Below are 21,276 nucleotides of genomic sequence, written 5' to 3'. Positions count from 1 at the left end.
TCTTCAGAGTTCTACCCTTCTAAAAGAATCACTTTTCAACTTGGTCACCAAAATTGTGTTTCCCCACATATTTTTTTCCTCTATGACATCCAGAATACTGGAGATAAATTATTTAAGGCGTGCCTACTATAATGTCCAGGAATTTCTTCCAAGGTAGCCACACCTACTCTTTTATTTGGTACTGAGGACTGAACCCAGGGGCATTCTATGTCTGAGCTACACTCCCAGCCCTTTTTATTTTTTGTTTAGAAACAGGGTCTCAGTAAGTTGCTGAGAGTCTGGCTTTGTTGCTGAGGCTGGCCTCAAACCTACAATCCTCCTTTCTCAACCCTCCCAAGTACCAGGATTACAGGCGCACCACCACGGTCACACAGAACCAACTCTTTAGTCACTGATTCTGGTTACTTCCTGAACCTAACCAGAAAGTTTCAATGGAATTTTTTTAAAACTTCCACGAGCATTCACATTTTTTTCCTTACGTGGTCCTTGAAGGGAGTGTTGACTGAAATATTAAGGAGCCAGAGTTGTCCAAAGAGACATAACCAAATGCATGTCTCTTCAGGGCTGCTGCCTAGTAGACAGCAACTCAAAGATACACACTCATGTCACTAACTCATGTTGGAAGGTGGAGGGAAGGGACTGGGGTCTAACTTAATGGTACAGTCAGCGTGTAGCATATATAAGAACCTGGGTTCAATTGTCAGCACAAGCAATGCATGCACATGCATGAGCAAAGACTGCCTTTAGGACGGCATGAAATACTCTTTTTGCTTCTGTCCCCAATTTACTTGGTGATGTAGAACAGCAAGTCACTCCATCTCAAGAAACTCTTTTTTGTTTTAATAAAATAGTTCACTAAGTTTCCTTAAGTTCTCTTACAGCTGCTTAAGAACCAAGGCTCCACTACTGGGGATCTTCATGGCCGGATCTAAAGAAGACTCCTGGGTGTCCTGACTCACCCCAAATATCTGCCCCCATGAAACAGTAGACTCAGCTCAGCTAATTTCCACTAATAGAATTACCCCTCTGAATGAGACAATCAAGTGGACAGGCTGGTCACACTCCAGTGTCCTGGGAGTGTGCATGTGTGTGCATTGGGGTGGAGAAGAGGAGTACAGAACTAGATGATTCCTCAGAAGCAGCGAACAGGCCCCAGGAAATGAAACACAGGAAACTTAAGTTTCAATAGGGAAGTGGAATCCAGGGATGGCGGGGCTGGGTGGCCGCAGATGATGAGTCACCGAGGGGGACACTGAGTCACAGGGCAAGGCTCACCAGAGAGGCTCCCAGAGGGAGGCAGTCCTCCTGCCCAGGACAATCCTCGCTCGTCCTGCAGGTGTGAGCTGAGCTGCTCTTGACTGTAATCGCTGAAGTATTGCAGGTGAGTAAATATTAAACTCTCAGAAAGTACCTTCCTGACAAACAGGTTTTACAATAGTGCCTGACTGAAATATAATGGGTTTATTTTAAAAAAAAGTGAATTATTTGGAAAAAGTCTTCATAAAGTTAGGTCACTGATAACTTTTTTTTTTAACACTGGGGATTGAACCCAAGGGCATTCTACCACTGAGCTATACCTGCTGCCCTATTTTCCTTTTTAATTTTTTATTGGTGCATTGTAGTCATGCATCTTAATGGGATACAAGATGGTAGAGGCATACATGCACACATCACCCAATTAGCCCTTACCCAATTCTCACCGCATTCCCTCCCCCTCCCTCCTTCCCATGCTTGGCTTAGTGATTGACTTTGATATGTTTGTTAAAGTACATCATGTGCTTTAGAGAGTTTCCCTCTTTCCCCTCCCATCCCTCAGGTTGCCTTATTTGCTCATCCATAGAATCTCCATCTAGAGTCTTTTCTATGACTTATTTCTCCCTTATTTTAAAACAGGGTCTCACTAAGTTGCTGAGGCTGGCTGCGAATTTGCAATTCTCCTGTCTCTGGCTCCCAAGTACTAAGATTACAAGCGTGCACCACCACACCCCACTCATGGGCTTTTTTTGTTGGTGGTGGTACACTGTAATCTTACATCACAAGTTCACATAGCACTCGGTGAGCCTCCCCCCAGATCCCACCCCACTCCTGCACCCTCCCTATACACGACATTGAGACTAAATATTGATAAGTTTGCACATTTAAGTCTTGTCATGAACAACTTTTTTTTTCGCAGTACTGGAGATTGAACCCAGGAGCATTTTGCTTCCGAGCTATACCCCCAGCCCTATTATTCTGAAACAGGGTCTCACTAAGTTGCGAAGGGCCTCATTAAGTAGCTAAGGCTGGCTGAGAACCTGTGATCCTCCTGTCTTAGCCTCCCAAGCACTAGGATTACAAGTGTGCACCACCATGGTGGGCAATGGACAACTTTTAAACCAAACAAATATTTTCATGAGTAAGTACAAGATGGATTCCCCCCCATTCTGAATGTTCCTGCCAAAAGAACACCATATAAGAAATGTGTTACTTTATCTGTAGAACAGATTGAAACTTGATGTGCCTATTTATGACATTAATTTTAATCATTATAAGACTAAATTAAAAGCATAATCTTTCCAATGGCATGCAATGCCTTACTTATTACCATGTGGGAAGTCACAAACAATATTCAACACAAATCAGATAACCTTAAGATTCCTAAGAGCAGAAACCTGTTCCATTAAAACCACTCCCTTCTCCCCTTGGGAAGGGCTAAATGAGTGATGTGCCCATGTATGTCTCTACCATCTTATACTTTACAAAGGTGTATGGCTACAATGCACCAATAAAAATTTTTAAAAAGAGTCTAATTGTTTGGGAACACCAGGTAAGCTTAGGCTTTTAAGATTGTGTCAACACGCTGGTAGACAAAGTTGTAAAAAAAATTTAAAAAACAAATCTGTAGTGTGTACAACGTTCAGACAGGCCTAGCTCTGAGGCAAGGATTGTCAACCAAGATCTCACACGCAGCCAAGATGACTGGTTTTGATTCTAGATACAACGGAATCCCCTGGAGAGCGTACTAAAGCACTGGCTGATGGAACCCACCCACATTTCTGATTGAGCCTAGGGAGGGCCCTGAGAATAACCAGGTGACGCTGAAGCCATGCTGGACAGAAACCACACTTTGTGAACAAGAGCCACGGGGCATACTCAAGAGAGACCATCAAGAGATTTTTTCTCCCAACAGGCAAAATAGATTTAATTCACTTTAACCAACAGATATGATTTCAGTAATATCCCAAAAACACTTTTGAAAGGAAAAAAAACATAATAGCTTGGAACAAAAATCAGTGTCAAAAACCCAAGAAGTTATGGAAGAGATTGGAGACGATGAAAAAAAATGAAAAAAAACAGAGACCAGGGCCGAAGAAGTATGCATGGGGAGGGCCGAGGAGGTGCGCCTGTCACCATCTGAACTGGGGACAGAAGCTTCCTAAGCTCTGGAAGCTTAGAGCCTTCTCTGCAGGAAACTTAGTGGAGGGCATGACACCCAGCAGGTGTTTTAACAAGGGTGAAGTCTGAGACAGAAAAACAAGATGACACCAGCAGGGACATGGATGCTTCGGCACTCTGGGCACCATCCCACAGACCCACCTACCCTCTCCCGCACCCCTCCTCTTCCCTGCCACTCTCCCAACCCCGGGGTCTCACACCATCCTCTGAACGATCACTTGTAGGCTAGTGAGAAAAACTCGATGAGTGATTAAAAAAAAGACACATACAAGGAAGTTAACACAGTGTGAGGGCTTTCTAGAGAACACCATAAATACTGCAGCGCTCTCTTAAAAGTCCTTCGATTACTGGATGGCTGCCCACCTCGGGAGCAGGCACAGGAGCCGGGAGGAGGCGCTGGCCACTACCCTGCCCAACCTGCTCACAGTCCCAGGTTCTCCTCCCAGTCAACACTGGCAGCTTTATCATAACAGCTACTCGCTTTGTAACATGATCTTGAAAAAGACAACACTGGCTTTTTCAAGGGCTAGGTGCATCCATTCATGGAAACTAGACTTCTGGGTGTGGAGGGAGACGGTGACTTCTTTTCTTAGACTGGTGATCTTTTCCGGCTTCCCTCTCCAATAACTCCTAGTCTGGCTTTGTGCTCTGTGTTTGCTAACAGTGCAGAGGACTGAATCCAGGGCCTCCACGCACGCTAAGCACGCCGTCTACCACCGGGCCACCCCTCTCCCCAGACCCCAGATTTACCTTAGTCATAGAGCTGGACACAAGGAAGATGACGATAAACACGCATACCCTTCCCAGTCTTCCAAATTCAACCAATCTTTCCACCCTAAGGAGGAAACTTGCCCTTTAGCTCACCTTTTCTCACCTGGATAACTGATTCACTCTCAGGATTCACCTCTCCAAGAGGCCTTTCCTGATTCCCCACTGCCTGTGTGGGGAGCGGGGAGGGAGCTGGGGAAAGCCCACCAAGTGCTTGCACGTATATATCACTTTCCCTGTGAGCTGCATTATGACATGAGGTTATAATGCACCGATAAATGTATTTTTAAAAAAGAAAAAAAGAGCATGCTCAAGGTTCATGATTTTGGCTAACTCCTGCAAAGAACAGCTAACTAGCCAAAGGAAAGAACTACACTGTTATCGTTATAGCTTGGTGCTTGACATGCAGTGGCACACAGTGGTGTTTGTTGAACTGAATAGAGCTTATTAGGTATATCAATGACATATCTAAATAAACACATATACCCGCTGGCCCAAATCAACAAGGAAGAACCTATTCCAAGTTGTTAATCTTCCAGATGGGTGACTTTATCCCCTGAAAGCCAAACGTCCTACTTACCATTTACTTAGCATGGGAAAAGCACTTTCAAATATTTGGCATTGTTATTTGCCTTCTAAAACACACATTACACATGGTTTTTTTTTAATTTTCATCCTTTAATGACTCAGCCTTAATCCTGAATATCCAATTCTGCTGCACCATTATTTAATTTAGAACTCTGGAAAATGCTAAGCTAATTATTCTTAAAGATTATATGATCTATATGATCAGCAAAATTCTGCTTAAGTTCTTGGAAGCTATTTTAGAATATTTCTACCTCCATTTCACAGCTGTTGTTTCGCATTCCTTTTTATAATTTGTGGCTTTTAACACGCTGCCGGCGTGCCGTAATTTTAAGAAAAACAAGGTGGTTTCATTGTTTTTTTTTTTCATGAAAGTCCTCAGAATAGCCAACCACCATGGCCCACACACCCGTAATCCCATTATTTGGGAGGCTAAGACAAGACCAGTGCAGGCTCAAGACCAACATATGGTAACTTACCGAGATCTCGTTTCAAAGTCAAAAACTAAAAGGCCAATAACAAAGAAAAAAAGAGAAATTCCGCTAACCATTGCCCTACCCCAAGATGACCTGGCTACTAGCGCACCCAACAGTGGCTTACAGGACTACACCTGTACCCACCTCTTCCTTGCCCCATAAAAAGCCCCTAGCCTGTAAGGAGGCGGGCTTCTGGCTCTTGCAGGCTCTCTCCCCTCTCCCCAGCCAGATACCTCCTTCCAGGTGTTATTCCTAAATAAAGCCTTTCCCCTGCTGTCGGGCTGAGCTTTCTTCGTCCCCGTGTACCCAGACAGGGGCATACGCAGCTTGAAAGTAGAACACGCACAGGTTCAGTCTTTAGTACCAAAAGAAGAAAGTTCTCAAAATGCACGGGCATCCATTTTATCTGCCATCAAGACCTTTCTCGTCACTGTGTTACAGAGACATGAGCTTGTTAAGCAGTATCAAGGGCCTTCCCTCTGCTTCTGCCACACAAACTCCCAGCGCCAACACAGTGCCTTCTGTCCTCCTCTTTCCTGATGGCCACAGGCTTCAATACTGTTGCTACTGCACTTGGTTTTTTATAAGTGATTCTCCAGGACCACACTAGATATTCCTTGAGATAGGTATCTATTTTTATTAAAAAGTTTAAGGCTGCTGCAAAGAAAAGAGTTATTTTTAGTAAGCTTCCAAATTATTTAATTTTGGTTTTTGTTTGGGGTTTTTTGTTTTTGTTTTTGCAGGTCTGGGGATGGAACTCAGGGGCATTTGACCTCCGAACTACACCCCCTGCCTTATTTTCTATTCTTTATTTTGAAACCGGGTCTCACTGAGTTGCAGAGGGCCTCACTAAGTAGCTGAGGCTGGCCGCGAACCGCGATCCTCCAGGTCTCAGCCTCCCGAATGCTGGGATTACAAGCGTGCGCCACCATGTCCCGGCAGCTTTCAAAATTATTAAAAAAAAAAAACAATGTAGCCATGTTTCCATGCAATTTTCATGACTATATATATAAATATATATACATACATATGGTAACTATCAAGATTAGACAGAAGCAATATTTAGGAGGGTAAGATGGGAAAATCACAGGTTTGAGACCGGCCTCAGCAACTCAGTGGACCCTGTTTCAAGATAAAAAGTAGAAGAGAATGAGGATAGAGCTCAGAGGTTGAATGCCCCCGGGACCAATCCACAGTACAAAACTGAAAGAAAAAAAAAAATAGACAAAAGTACCCAAATAACATCAAGCTAAATGTTAAACCTTTCAACTTTTATTACTGTCATTATTATAAATCATTGATAATTCAGGAAAGTACTAAAGTTTTTTGTTGTTGTTGGGGTTTTTTTTTTTTTTTTGGTGGTACTGGGGATGGAACCCTTCTACCTCAGGGCTACACTCCCAGACCTATTTTATATTTTATTTGGAAACAGGGTCTCTTAAGCCAGCGTGGCTGGCTTCGAACCTGCGCAATCCTTCTGTCTCTGCCTCCCAAGCGCGGGGGGTTACGAGCGTGCGCCACCACGCCCGGCCTAGAGATTTTTTAAGATAAATAGATAAACAAAAAAGTATCAGAAATTCTTGCCAAAGAAAAAGAACCTAAGCGACTTAAAAGCTATCCACATGTAATTATTTGGATACAGATCAAATGGACCCACTGCTAGGGATGGGGGAAGGTGTAAAGACAGTTTGAATAAATACAAGAAAAACTCAAATATGATCTATTAATAAAATTAAGAAATTGATGTTTGTCTACTGCTGATAAAGGTAATTTGAGGGGAGACCACAAATGGAACCCAGGGGCATTCTACCTCCAAGCTACACCTCCAGCCCTTTTATTTATTTTACTTTGAAACAGTATCTCCCTAAATTGCTAAAGCTAGCCTTGAACCTGCAATCCTCCTGTTCCAGCCTCCCAAGAACTGGAATTACAGACATGTAATCCATACCCAGTATCCTTACACCACACCCAGTATAAGTTTTTTGTTTTTTGTTTTTACAGTACTGGGGATGGAACCTAGGGGTATTCTACCTCCAGACTATACCCCCAGCCCTACATTTTATTCTTTATTCTTTATTTTAAAACAGGGTCTCACAAAGTTGTGGAAGGCCTCACTAAGTAGCTGAGGCTGGCCTTAAACCTGTGATCTTCCTATCTCAGCCTCCCAAGTACTGGGATTACAAGTGCACCACCATGCTCCAATAAGAACACTTTCTTAAGTGTCACCTTTTCAAGACATAAACTGAGATATCTGCGGATGAAATGATCCAGTATTAATCTTTGTTATCATAATGGGGAAGTGGTAAGAATTATAGAAACAAGGTCGACTGTGAGGTGGGGTACTGGGGACACACGGTCTCATTGTAGTTTCTTCTGTACTTTTATATATGCTCGCAATTTTTCAAAATAAAAAGGAAGAACACATTTAGGGAGGACCCTGCGGATGCGCTCCGCTGCATCTGACTTTGGGTAGCTCCTTGCTACCCAGCAAGTGTTTCTGTTCCCCAAAGTGGGTTATAACGTATTATGCCACTGCTCTCAAGCTTCATGGCCTTCTACATAAACCATCCTGTTCTCACTTCTGCCCTACACTGGAAACCCAACCCTGGCACCCTCGGCCAATCTAAGACAGAGACCTGTCAACTGCCATCATGGCTGAAGATTATTCAATAAGTAGGTCTTTTAATATTATGCTGCTTTAAAGAGGGTCTCACTAAATCAACACACACTGGTCTCAAAGCTGCGATCCTCCTGTCTCCGCCTCCCAAACACCAGGATTACAGGTGGGCCCCAGCGCACCCAGCCTCACCCTCCTCCACAATTCATTTTGTGGAGTTTTTCTTTCCTGCCGGACGTGCTGTGTGTTTGTTTACTTATCACCTCCTCTTCCTAGGCTGTCACCTCCCAGAAGGAAGAAACTTTGATTTGCTTGGCCTCTGTGTCCTCAGATTCTTGACAGTAAGCAGAATAGAAAAGGAGACCAATCGATATTATCTGGACACTCAAACTCCCAGGAAAGAACCAAATATTCAAGACGGTTGAGCACAGAAAAACAGACACGATTAACGTAGACTGAGAATCCCGTCACCGGCCCACTCCCGCGCCCACTTCGTACAGTAGAACCCGACTGTCAGGGCTGTTTTTATCCACTATCATCTTTCACCTTCCCTCAACAGCCAAGAAAGCAATGGCTACACCATCACATGAATAGAACAGTTAAACCTGTCGTTGTGCACCAGAAAAGTCTAATGAAATGACGATACCTTCACGTGGCCGCCAATGGAACTTACAACACGTATGGATCATCTCAGAGTGTGGGGGCACGATGCGAATTATATGAAGGCTTTTAGAGCGCGTAATCTCTGTCACTTCTTCAATCAAAATTAGGATCCTGGCCAGGTGAGGTGGCCCACATTTAGAGGTGTAAGTACTCAGGAGTATGAGACGGGAGGATCACAAGTCTGGCCACTGTGAAAACTCAAACCAGTCTCAAAATCAAAAAGGCTAGAGGTGTAGCTTAGTGGTAGAGTCCCTCTGGGCTTAATACCTAGCAACACACACACACACACACACACACACACACACACACACACACACACACACAATCAGTATCCTCCTATTTCTGCCCCTACCACAATTCTACTTGACAGAACCCCCCCAAACCCAAGAAATCAAAACAGCATCTATGAAGGGGGCCACAACGATAGCTGCTTTTTCCTACTTTCTCCATACCAACTCTAACATCTTACTCCACCGGGCCAGATACTGTGGCTCAGCTTCCTCACTGTTAATTGGGGCGCCGTCACAGAATCACAGAGGGTTGATTTGCAAACTAACTTTACGTCAGGTAAACAGCTTACAAGCGTCCTGGCACCCAGTCAAAGCTGCCGTGACCTTCGCGGTCAGCGTTAGCACCGAAACCCCTCGCGCACTGACACAGCGACGGGATTCATGCTCAAGAACCTAGGAAGAACAGCTTGGGATTTTTATTTTTTATAATAAGATCAGATAATTCATCCTAATCCAGCGGCGATTCTGCTCTAAATCTTCACCAGATTCACAAATTTCAATAGGAAGGGAACGTTAGCTTTTAAAATAGGCAAATATTAGTCGATCCCCCCAGACTCCGCGGCTGAGCACGCGTTATAAATAAGATCACCTCCCCAAGGGCCCTCTGCAGAGCGCCAGGTGCACACGGGGCAGCCCCGGTCAGGGAGCCGTTCTTATCGGTGTGGGGACCGCAAACCCCATGCCATGTTGGGTGGTGAGGACCCCCAGGCTCGAGTTCTGTCCTTCCCACACAGCCTAGAAGTTCACAGAATCGGGCTCTGGCATAACCCTGCTGTTCCCGCTGGCTCGGAGAAAGCTTTGCAGCTTTTAGCTGTGAGATAAATTAAAGCTCTGAATGAGCTGAGGGGAGGGTGGTATTGGTTTTGTTGCAGTGCTGGGGATTAAACTCAGGGGCACTCTACCACTGAGCTACATCCCAACCCTTTTTATTTAATTAATTTAGCCATTCATTCGTTCGTTCGCTTTTGGGGGGCCTAGCACTAGAGATTGGACGCAGGGACATTGTACTTCTGCGCTATACCCCCAGCACCCCCCCCCTTTTTTTTTGGTACTTTGAAATAGGGTCTCGCTAAGTCATTGAGGACCTTGCTAAACTGCAAGGGTGGCTTTGAACCTGTGATTCTCCTGTCTCGGTTTCCCAAGTACTGGGATTACAGGTGTGCACCTCCATGCCCCGCCTTTTTTGTTTTTTCTTTTGAGACAGTCTCACTAAGTTTCCCAGGCTGGCCTCAAACTTGACGTCCTCCAGCCTCAGCCTCCCGGGTCTCAGGGATTACAGTCATGCACTACCACGTCTCCGTGAGAGTCTATTTGATTGAAAGAAGTCCACTACTAAGAAAGAGCTAAAAGCACCCGACCTTCCACTTACAAATGAAAACACAGAGCTTTGGTATCAAGGTCCAAAAACTTCTCCAGGAGCTGACCTGAGCCATCACAGAGTAGAACTGCAACGTCAGGCTCCTGAAACCTGGCCCCTGGCTCTTCCCAATAAGTGCCCTACTGTAGCCACTGATTAATGCGTCAACATTTTTTCCAGAGTAAACCTCTAAACCCAGAGTGCTCCCCGCCCGAAACCTCTCTCCTCTACTTACCATAGCTCTCAATTTATAATAGTAATGTTTTTACTACTACTACTACTACTACTATTATTATTATTATTATTATTATTATTAACATCACCCTCTACTTACCATAATCTCTCTCTGCTCTTCCAGATTCTTCAAAAAATTTGAAAATTCACGTAAGGAGGCATCTATAAAGAGAAAAGAATGAGCGTCTGGAGGCCCGCTGGGGCAGAGGGAGCAAGCCCAGCCTCCTCCTCACCCACCTATGCAACGCTCGTCGTCAGTCTCTGCGTCCCCAATAAACTCGAATTTAAAGTCTCGAAGCGAATGCGCAAACTTCCGCTGGGCTGCTGAAAGATCTAGAAAGGAAAATACAGTGGTCAGTGGGGTCCTGATTGCAAGACAAGGCTTAGGAGAAAGTCACAAGGCTTAGAAGAGCCCCACACACTCGACGCCCATCACCCTGGGCCTGGCACACACCCTGCCTTCGACTGTATACCCCGGGAACAGAACAGGCCGCTGGAGCCTCCTTTGCTCTCTGCCCCCCTCTTCCCGGGGTCTGATTACTTCACACTACTCCCTAAAGCACTGTGCCTGCTTGCACAGGTCAGAACTTGCCCTACTCAAAAGTTCAGGCTGTGATTAGGGACACTCTGGACTGATAATACCCAGGACTTGATGAGACCTGGCTGCCAGCCACGACCTGCAGCAGGAGGGACTCGCACGCCCCAGGTCAGCGGCCAGGTGCTCTGAACTAAATGCCAAATAACCACGCCAGGATAACCCTGAAGATTCCAGGATTGCATTCACAGAAAAATGACATTAAGGAGGCGAGGCCAAGATCAAATGGTGGAAAGAATTCTGAAAAAGAAATACAGACACAGCAGGGCGTGGTGGCACCCGCTTGTAATCCCAGCATTTGGGAGGCTGAGACAAGGAGGATGGCGGTTTTCAGACAGCCTCGGCTACCTAGTGAAGTCCTTTACCCCGTTTCAAAATAGAGAATAAAACATAGGGCTGGGGGTGTAGCTCAGAGGTAGAATGCCCCTGGGTTCTATCCCCAGTACTGCAAAAAAATAATAATAAATAAATAAATAAATACAGATGTTCTCTTTCTTCATGAGAGATTAATAGGATAGTAGAAGCCAGGGCCATGGCACACTCCTATAATACCAGTATTTAAGAGGCTAAGATAGAGGGTGGTAAGTTCAAGACCAGCCTTGGGAACTTAGTAAGACAAAATAAAAATGGCTAGAGGTGAAGCTCAGTGGAAGGACATGTGTATTAACATAAGCAAGGCCCTGGGTTCAATCCCCAGCACCAAAAAGAAAAAAGGGAAAAAATCAACTGCTCACTGAGAGTTAGTGACTTGTCCAACAGGACACAACTGTTGGGTGGAACATTCAGCTTAGGACTTGCCTAGCACAAACAAGGCCCCGGGTTCGATCCCCAGCACCACAAAAATAAGTAAATAAAACGAAACTAATGAACACTTATTTCAAGGGTCATACAGCCCAGAAGGTTACATACATAAGAGACATATAAAATAGAATTATGTCACACTTTGGGTTGTTTTTATGGTACTGGGGATTGAACCCAGAGGCATTCTACCTCCGAGCTACACCCTCAGCCCTATTTTATATTTTTAATCCTTGAAACAGGGTCTCACTAAATTGCTGAAGCTGGCCACAAACCTGCGATCCTCCTGTCTCATCCTCCCAAATATTGGGATTACAGGCATGCGCCACCATGCTCGACTGGGATTATGTCACTTTTCAAATAAAAAGCAAAGGCCCAAAGCTGCTCAGCTACCACAGCAAAAGCTTGGTTTTACTCTAAAGCTATCTGTTCAAAGCCCATGCCAGGACCAAGAGGAGGTTCTACTCTTGGCCTGTTTTTTTCTAAGAAGCTGCTTGCCAACTTCTACAGTCCCACAGCTCCCATCTCAGCACAATGAGGACATATTATCTTAAAATTTCGTACCAAGCAAATTGATAGGAAAATTCACATTTATCTTGCTATCCTCAAATGAGCATTGGAAAAACCCAAACATGAAAGGCAAAACTGTACAACTGCTCGAAATGAGACAGAATTGCAATTTCCTACTCTTAAGAAAAGCTCTAGCCAGGCCCGGTGGCACATGCCTATAATTCCAGTACTTAGGAGGCTGAGACAGGAGGGTCAAAGGTTCGAGGACAGCCTTGACAACATGGTGAGACTCTTAGCGACCTAGGGAGATGCTGCTTCCAAATAAAAAAATAAAAAGTGGTGGGGGTGTAGCTCGGAGATAGAATGCCCCTTGGGGTCTGTCCCCAGTACCACACACACAAAATAATGAAAACCCAAGATTCTCTGCACTCCCAGCAGGAACGTCTCTGTGCAATGTGACTTTGCAGCTTCTCCAGTGGGTCACTATAGTCTACCCTCCCATCCCTTCAACCAGGGCTGGTCCTCTGGCCAACAGGCTACAGAGAAAGTGGCACAGGGCCAATGCTGAGCTTTCATCTCAAGAAACCATGCACACCTCTGCGACCCTTATGATCCTGTCCTCTGTGGGAACACGTCCAGACCAGCCTGCTATTGGCTCAGGGAAAAGTGGTAGCTGGTCACCCCTCCAGCCCACACAGGCACAGCTGCCCTGCCATGGGTCTGTCCAGAGGCGAGGGCAGCTACGCGTTGTCCAGCCCTAACTCACCCACAGAGGTGGCTGTCATTCAGAGCCACCAGGTTGGTGGGGAGGAGGGACTGATATCTACAATGAAAATAGAAAGCAAACATAGAAAGAAAGACTAACAAAATTTGGGTTTGAATTCTAAAGTCAGAAAGGAGTAAAGATAAACACATATCCACAGGGCATAAATAACTGCTTATAAATTGATAAACGAAGGCACACAAACAATTAAAAAAAAAAGAGGTAGAGATTGAATAGACACTTCACAAAAGGCAGTGAAGGGGATTCAAATAGCCGGTAACCACATGAAAAGATGCTTTGTGTTATTAGCGATCACAAAGGCGAAAATTAAAACCTCTAGGTAATTCACTCATGCAATCAGCAAACGTTAGTAATTCTGAATACTCCAGTGCTTTTGTGACCTCTGTGTCTGAACAAATGCTTTTAACCCCGCCAGCCACAGTAAAAATGTGGACAACCCCTTGCATTTCAAGTTGCATGCTGTTTTCTAGTAAATTTGATGATATCTTATTACCCAGAAACTTTCTTCCTCGTTAAATTTCCAAGTTAAAAAAAAAACCTCTTGCACACATGCACCAGTTAACACAGCGCCAGGATCCACAGCAGCACTGGGTATATCCTTGGCCAGAGACCAGAACAGAAACTCTCTGCCCACAGTCCAGTTGCACACACGGTCATGTGTACGGTCAAAACTCTGAAATAACTGCAAACTTGCCTGTCCGAATAGAGAAGTCTCACAGTGTGGAGTGAATAAAGCAAGTCAAGTCACAAAAGAATAGACACAGTGAGATTCTTTTACATATAAAATTCCTAACAAGCTGCACCGAAGTTTTCGCTTAGGTCCCATAAAGAGGAGTTGAGATCACAGGACAGGAATGGGGTCACCACCACACAAGCCACGCAGCGCCACCTCTGGGCACTCAGAGCTGCCAGCGATCAGAGGTGTTTGATTTTATTTCATAGCCTCCTCGGCGTCTCTGGATAGTTGTATTATCATTCTTCTTTAAATCACACATTTGTTTCACATACATATGTATATATTTGCCATAATTCCATAGTTGGTTGGGGGAAGAGGTGCTAGGATTGAACCCAGGGCCTCATGCATGCTAAGCACATACTCTACCACTAAGCTATGCCCCTAGGTTAAAAAATAAAACTTTAAAATCCATTTAAAAAATCCTCAAAAACATATCTCTTTGGGCTATTCTAAAATAACAAGCCGGGCATGGTGGTGCACTCTTGCAGTCCCAGTACTTGGGAGGCTGAGACAGGAGGATGGAGGTTCAAGGACAGGCTCAGCAACTTAAGTCCTCCACCACTTAGTGAGACCCTACTTCACATAAAAATAAAATAGGGGCGGGTGTGGCTCAGAGGTAGAATGTCCCCCGAGTTCAACGCGGTCTCACTAAGTTGCTGAGGGTGTTTAATTGGCTCTAATAAGTTTTCGTTCCGAGTGAAGTCTTCAAGGTTTTCTATATATAAGACTATGCCATGTGAAACCAGTGGCAAGTTGACTTTCTCTTTTCCAATCAGATGTTTTCTTTTTCTTGCCTGATTACTCTGGCTAAGACTTCTAGTGCTACATTGAATAAAAATAGTGAAAGTGGGTGTTCTTATCTTGTTCCAGGTCATAGCAAGAAAGCTTTTGTCCTTTTTCAATTTAGCATGAGGTTAGTTACCTGGCTTACGTGTGGCTTTATTATGTTGAAGTACATTCCTTCCACACATAATGCTTAAAAGAGTTTTTGCTGTGAATGGATATCAAATTTTACCGCCTGATTTTTCTGTCATGGTGATCATATATTTTTTGTTCTTCATTATGACTGTGTGGTTTATCATATTTATTGATTTGAATATATTGAACCATCCTTGCATCCTGGGATGAATTTCTCTTGATCATGGTGAATAATCTTTTTAATGTACAGTTGGGACTCAGTTTGATGTTTGTTAAAAATTTTTACATCTATGTTTATCAAGGATATTGGCATATAGCTTTCATTTCAATAGTTTTGGAATAAGGCTAAGAATTCATTTTTCTTTAAAAATGTCATAGAATGTGGCAGCGAAGATCCTGGGCCTTATTTTGGTGAGAGATTTTTATTTCCGATTCAATCATATTAAAGTCTTATTGATTTATTATTTTAAACTGGAGATTGAACTCAGAGGTACTCTACCTCCAGGTTATCCCCCCAGCTTTTTTTTTTAATTTCAAAACAGTGTCTCACTAAATGGGTGACGGTCTCACTAAGCCACCGAGGATGGTCTCCAACCTGCAATCGTCCTGACTCAAGCTCCCAAGTCCTGGGATTACAGGCATGCAGCACCAAGCCTACTGGTGCTGGGCTTCCTATTTCCTGATGATTCGATCTGGTGTACATATCCAGGAATTTGTCTACTTGGTTTCTTCAGGTTTCCTATTTCATGATTTAATCTTGGTAAAGTGCATGTGGCCAGGACTTTGTCCATTTCTTCTAGGTTATCAAATATGTTGGCTTACAGTTGCTCAAAATAACCTCTACTGATCCTTTGTACCAACCACAATTAAAATCAGATTTGGAGAGCCTCCAGGCCCTGGCACAAGCTACCATGGCCTGCCCTTGATGACTCCATACGTGAGAAAATGACTTCTTATAGCCCAGCCATCTGCTTATTAATAGCTTTTAGTTAAGACCATGAAATACTAGACCAATGTAGGCAGCTGGCTGGAGTGGGTTGGACACTTCTCTCTGGGTTACTCTACCTTTACTCTAGACAGCACTGTGGGTGATCACACCGGAAGTCACAAACATAGCACTGGTCATAAATTCATTAACTACCGTCTCAGACAACTTCCACCCCACCGACCAAAGCACCAGTGGGGATATTTGGAGAGATGTGGCATGTTCTATAACCCTGGGCTTGAAGAGAAAACTTAGCAGTGAATAAATGCACCTTTGCTGGGCAAGGTGGTACACTCCTGTAATCCTAGTACTTGGAAGGCTGAGACAAGCGGATCACAGGTTTGAGGACAGCCTCAGCAGCACAGCAAGGCTCTCAGCAACCCAGTGAGACACTGTTTCAAAACCAAAAATTAAAAGGCTGTTGGTAAATAGCCTGGAGGTATAATGTCCCTGTGCTCAATCCCCAATAATTTTTTTAGAGGAAATAATAATCTTTTAATTAACTATTGTTGAAAAATAATAATTACATGAAAAAGAATAAACGAATAAATAATCCACTTTTCTTGCTCATTAAACTATAGGATTCTTTCCAAACTTTATTGGATTCTGAGACCTTTCCAAATAGAGAAATTGCATCTAGAAGATCACATTCCTTTACATGTAGAGACCAAAATAACCAGCTCATCTACTATGCAAAAGTCTGCCAAGGGAAATGCCCTCTATCCTACACATCAAAACATGCACCAAAACTCATGAATGTTTTAAAGAAGAACAGGGTACAGACTCTAAGAATTTAATATCTTTCATGCCAGATTCTTGCCAAAGAAATAACGCTAATGTTAATCCAAGTAACTTGGACGTGAAACAAAATTCCTCCGGGACTGTGGACCGGCTTCGGATTTTCCTTCATGGTTTCTAGTTGTACAAAAACAAGCAGTGGCACTGTGTGCAAAAATGGCACCGTGACATCTTTGTGCAAGTCAAAAAAGAAAGTAAACAAGTCATTCCGTAGGTTCTTAAAATGGTACAAACATCTTGTATAACTGGGCAAGCGTAGGACTGCAGGCTGAAGCAGAGGCGTTTCCAGAAACAGCTCCCAGGCAACAGCCCCGGTACCGTGCCCCTAACACCCCAAGTCCAGCCCACCTGGGGCGTCTGTACAATGAGTCCTTATTAGCAACACAATCAACAAGTTCCAAAGTCACCAGAGCTACTTGATATGACATGTTTGTGTGGCAAAGGGAAACCAAGCTAAGCTCGCAAAAACGCACATACCCCAAAATAAATCCGTAATGCTGGGGTGCAGCACTCGAAACCCACCAGAGAGTTAGGCATGCTGGTGCACACCTGTGATCACAGCACTTGGGAGGCTGAGACAGGTTTGCCGCCAGTCTCTGCAACTAGTGAGAGCCTGTTTCAAAAAGAATATATATATATATATATATATATATATATATATATATTTTTTTTTTTTTTTTTAAATAGGGCTGCATGTGAAACTCCAAGGTAGAATGCCTCCGAATTCAACCCCTAGTACTGGCACAAAATAAGTAAATCAAGCACCTAACAGACAACTGAATACTGTTTACTAAAACAGCCAATTAGCAATGAAGAATGACTCCCACAGGCACATCCACACTGGACACTACCAACCCAACGGTCCCTAAACCAAAGAAATAATGCCGATGTTAATCCAGATAACTCCACGTTTCAACGGCATCGCAACTGCTTTGCAAACAGTGAGATACTCTTCGGGGTGCATGCACAACAGGCCATTCCATGAGAAGAAGGCAATGACAATCACCCCGCCACAGATTCCTTTGTTCCAAGAAAATCTCATTTACAATAGAAAAAAAAACAGAACAGCTAATATTTATATACTTATTTCTTACTGCTGCTATAACAAACTACCACAAAGATAGTGACTTACAACAACATAAATGTATTAGTGTATAGTTCATGGAGGGCGTAAGCCGAAATTGGGACTAAAACCAAGAGGGGAAAAGAGCCCAGGGTCGAGTTCCTAGAGTCTGCGCCCAAAGCTCTTGGCTCGCTGGCCCCGGCCACCCATCCTATCACCACGACCTCTTCCTCTACCACCACATCTCCTTCCGTGATGCTTAAGGACAACACAGGAAAATCTCCCCAACTCAAGTTTTGTATTTAATCACATCTGCAAAGTCCTTTTTGCATATAAAATAACACACTCAAAGTTCTCAGGGGTGGGACGTGTAGGGCCGTTACTCTGTGTGCCATACCTTATAATCCAGCATTCCACTCTTCCCTGGTATTGATTCCTTTAACTATCAACAACTCCATGAAGCAGATGCTATTACTTTTATATTATTATTATTATTATTATTATGCTCATGTGACAGAGGAGGAAACTGAGGCACACAGAGGTCAAGCGACTTGTCTAAGATCATGTAACTAGTAAGTAGTGAAACCAAAGACCGCAAAGAACCTGTCCCAGTGTCCTTAACTCCCGGAGTGGTCCCTGGTGATGTCACACAGCACAGAATCCAACAGGCAACATCTCCTTGACGGCCCAGAAAACAAAGGCACGGCCCTGGGCAGCCAACTCCATTTCATCCACCGAGTCTCAGGAGCGCTCTAATGAGAACCCAGATGAGTTCTTTCTTGGTCACGTCAGAACTCTTCCTGGTAGAATCTGAGTGAGACACAGACTGAAAGCGACAGATGCTTCTGTCGGTGAGGAGGAACACACAGGGCAGCCGGCGACTAGCACACCCCGGAGAAGTGCAGCAAAGGACACGCGTTCACGCAGGTCCACGTGAGCAGTGTGTGTGTGTGTGTGTGTGTGTGTGTGTGTGTGTGTGTGTTTGGGAGTAAGGAGAAGAGATTCAGAATGAAAAGGAATGCCCAGGCCCACTGCTCCCAAACCACTCCTCTAATTACACACCATAGGTTTCAAACAAGGATGGCCGATGGACCCACAAACGCTGTGATGGCAAGCTCATGGCAATGAGGTGGCTTGGCATTCCCAGAAAAATGCCTAAATGTGGGTACCCCAAACTGGTGGTCCTAGAGACCGCTTGGCCTCTCCTTTCATTAAAATGTTCATTTGAATATGTCACACTTTGAGGTTACCATGACTACTCCCTATTTATTACCTTCTACTCATTGTTTTTGAGTCCTGGTTTAAAGAACTTTGACAGGTAACTTGATCTTAGAGACAATCTAGTCCAATGATCGTAACTTATCAAAAAAGAATCAAAGACACAGTAAATTTGAGGCGGTGTGGTTCATTCAAAGAAAAAAAAGCTCTGTACCCTCAAAAATCTAGATTTCAAATATTGGGTTGATATCAGGTGGGTAACTGGGCAAAACGCTTAAGTATCAGATTTCATACTTATAAAAGATAACTAAAATGTCACATCAAACATGTGATTTACACACACACAGACACAACACTTCTCAAGCAAACTTCTTGACCCAGAGCCACATGTCAAGTCTTAAGCCGATAGCTTTGGTAGCATATGACTGTGCTCCAACCTCATGAGAGGCAGCTATCCCCAAAACAGTACCCTTAGGCTGGCCAGAAACACAGCAATGCATACACAAAGACAGAAGAGAAAGTGAAGGCAGTGAAATGGTCAACATGTAGTGGACCCAGGAAGGGCATGTCTATATTCATCATTCTATACTTGCAACTTTTACAGTAATTTTTTTTTTCTTTTGGTGGTACTGGGGTTCCTGGGAACCCTTCTACCTCCAGGCTACACTCCCAGACCTATTTTTATGTTTTTATTTGGAAACAGGGTCTCTAAGCCAGCGAGGTTGGCTTCAAACCTACGTAATCCTCCTGTCTCTACCTTCCAAGCGTGGGGATTACAAGCATGCACCACCATGCCCGGCCGTAACGTGGTTATTTTCTAATTTTACTTATTAAAATTTACTGGCTGGGCGTGGTGGCGCACGCTTGTAATCCCCGTGCTTGGGAGGCAGAGACAGGAGGATTGCGCTGGTTCGAAGCCAGCCACGCTGGCTTAAGAGACCCTATTTCCAATTTTAAAAAATATATAAAATGGGTCTGGGAGTGTAGCCTGGAGGTAGAAGGTTTTCCAGGAACCCCAGTACCACCAAAAAAAAAAAAGAAAAGAAAAGAAAAAGAAAAAGAAAATGAAAATGACATTACGTACTGAAATAAAAGATACAAGTACAAATGTCTGTACATGTGTACACACACACACACACACACACACACACACACACACACACACACACACACGGACTCAAAGACCATTCTGTTAGCCTTTTCCATCTCATCTATCTTCATCTATACTTTCAGGAACCCAAGTGGCCAGAAGCCCAGTGTTCTTAGCATCCCAGTCCTTGCTCTATGGAACCCCGGTGTTCTTAGCATCCCAGTCCTTGCTCTATGAAACCCCAGTGTTCTTAGCATCCCAGTCCCTGCTCTATGGAACCCCAGTGTTCTTAGCATCCCAGTCCTTGCTCTATGGAACCCCAGTGTTCTTAGCATCCCAGTCCTTGCTCTATGGAACCCCAGTGTTCTTAGCATCCCAGTCCTTGCTCTATACATCCACGGTCCATTGATGGTGTTCACGCATCCAAATGGTTGAGCACCAACCACCTACCAGGGCTCAAGGTGCAGAAAACAGCAGCATCTGCAGCGCCCATCGGGGAGAAACTGAAGGGGATTTGAGAGAGGAGACGATAAAGCAAACGATTTGCCCAATGTACTGGGAGAAATGGGAAGAAAGGCAAGCGGTACCGGGAGCCGGGGAGCCGCTGAGCAGTAAGTGCAGACATCACTAAGAAGACGGCCGCTGAGCGAGGTCAGAACGCAGGCTGGGAGCAGGCCAGGGAGGAACCTGGAAACCTTGACGATGAGGCAGCAGCCAAGCGTGGGCCTGAAGCAAGAAGTACACAAGGCCACTATGGCTGGAGCTGACAGAGACGAAGGCCAGGGTGGTGAGTAAGACGGTCAGAGATGAGAAGCCAGCTCAGCACCGATGGGCTTTCGCCTTAAGTCAGGGGCCTCCGAAGAGCCCTGCGCAGAGCAGAGGCCTGGGCTGACCTTAGCACCATTCCATTGTCTCGGCCGCTGCTTTGGGAAGAAACTGAAGGTGGACCGCTGTAGTGGGAGGGGAGTTCGGAGGCCTCTACCCAGATCTGCTTAAAAGAGGACGGTTCTTTGAAGCCATCCTGAAAACTCTACCAACAACTAGAGTCGAAAATTTCAGGCTAATGATTTGGGGGTTGTGTGCAAAAATTTCCCCAAGAACAGCATCACTAAGGTCTGTGGCTTCAGTGCCCAGAAAGCCTGGTATATAAGTGCCGTGGGGATTGGCAGGGCGTTCCTGTTCCCTTATACTATAGGGCAGATTGTGTTCTCACAGAACTCAGATGTTGAACTCCCCTCTCCAGCATCTCAGAATGTGTCCTTATGTGGAGGCTGACCCTTACAAAGGTCATCGGTTAAAGAGAAGTTGGATCCCATTCCCAGATGGCTGGTGTCCTTATGAGAAGGGGATATGAAC

The 21,276-nt window shown here is 44.5% G+C and overlaps 1 protein-coding gene across 3 annotated transcripts in view; it reads right to left on the bottom strand.

Annotated features, from left to right (window-relative positions):
• Positions 1-21,276, bottom strand: part of ARHGAP10 (Rho GTPase activating protein 10) — a gene marked incomplete at both ends in the record, with an annotated part of 308,500 nt that overhangs the window by 209,390 nt on the left and 77,834 nt on the right. For all 3 annotated transcript variants that reach the window (XM_080697718.1, XM_080697720.1, XM_080697719.1), the window contains 2 exons: positions 10,526-10,587; positions 10,663-10,758. In XM_080697718.1, the coding sequence (XP_080553844.1) occupies positions 10,526-10,587; positions 10,663-10,758 (158 nt within the window). The remainder of the gene's footprint in view (positions 1-10,525; positions 10,588-10,662; positions 10,759-21,276) is intronic.

The sequence above is a fragment of the Muscardinus avellanarius genome, assembly GCF_963383645.1.
Source record: "Muscardinus avellanarius genome assembly, chromosome: 6".
NCBI classification, from domain to species: domain Eukaryota; kingdom Metazoa; phylum Chordata; class Mammalia; order Rodentia; family Gliridae; genus Muscardinus; species Muscardinus avellanarius.
This window is presented reverse-complemented; position numbering and strand designations above follow the sequence as displayed.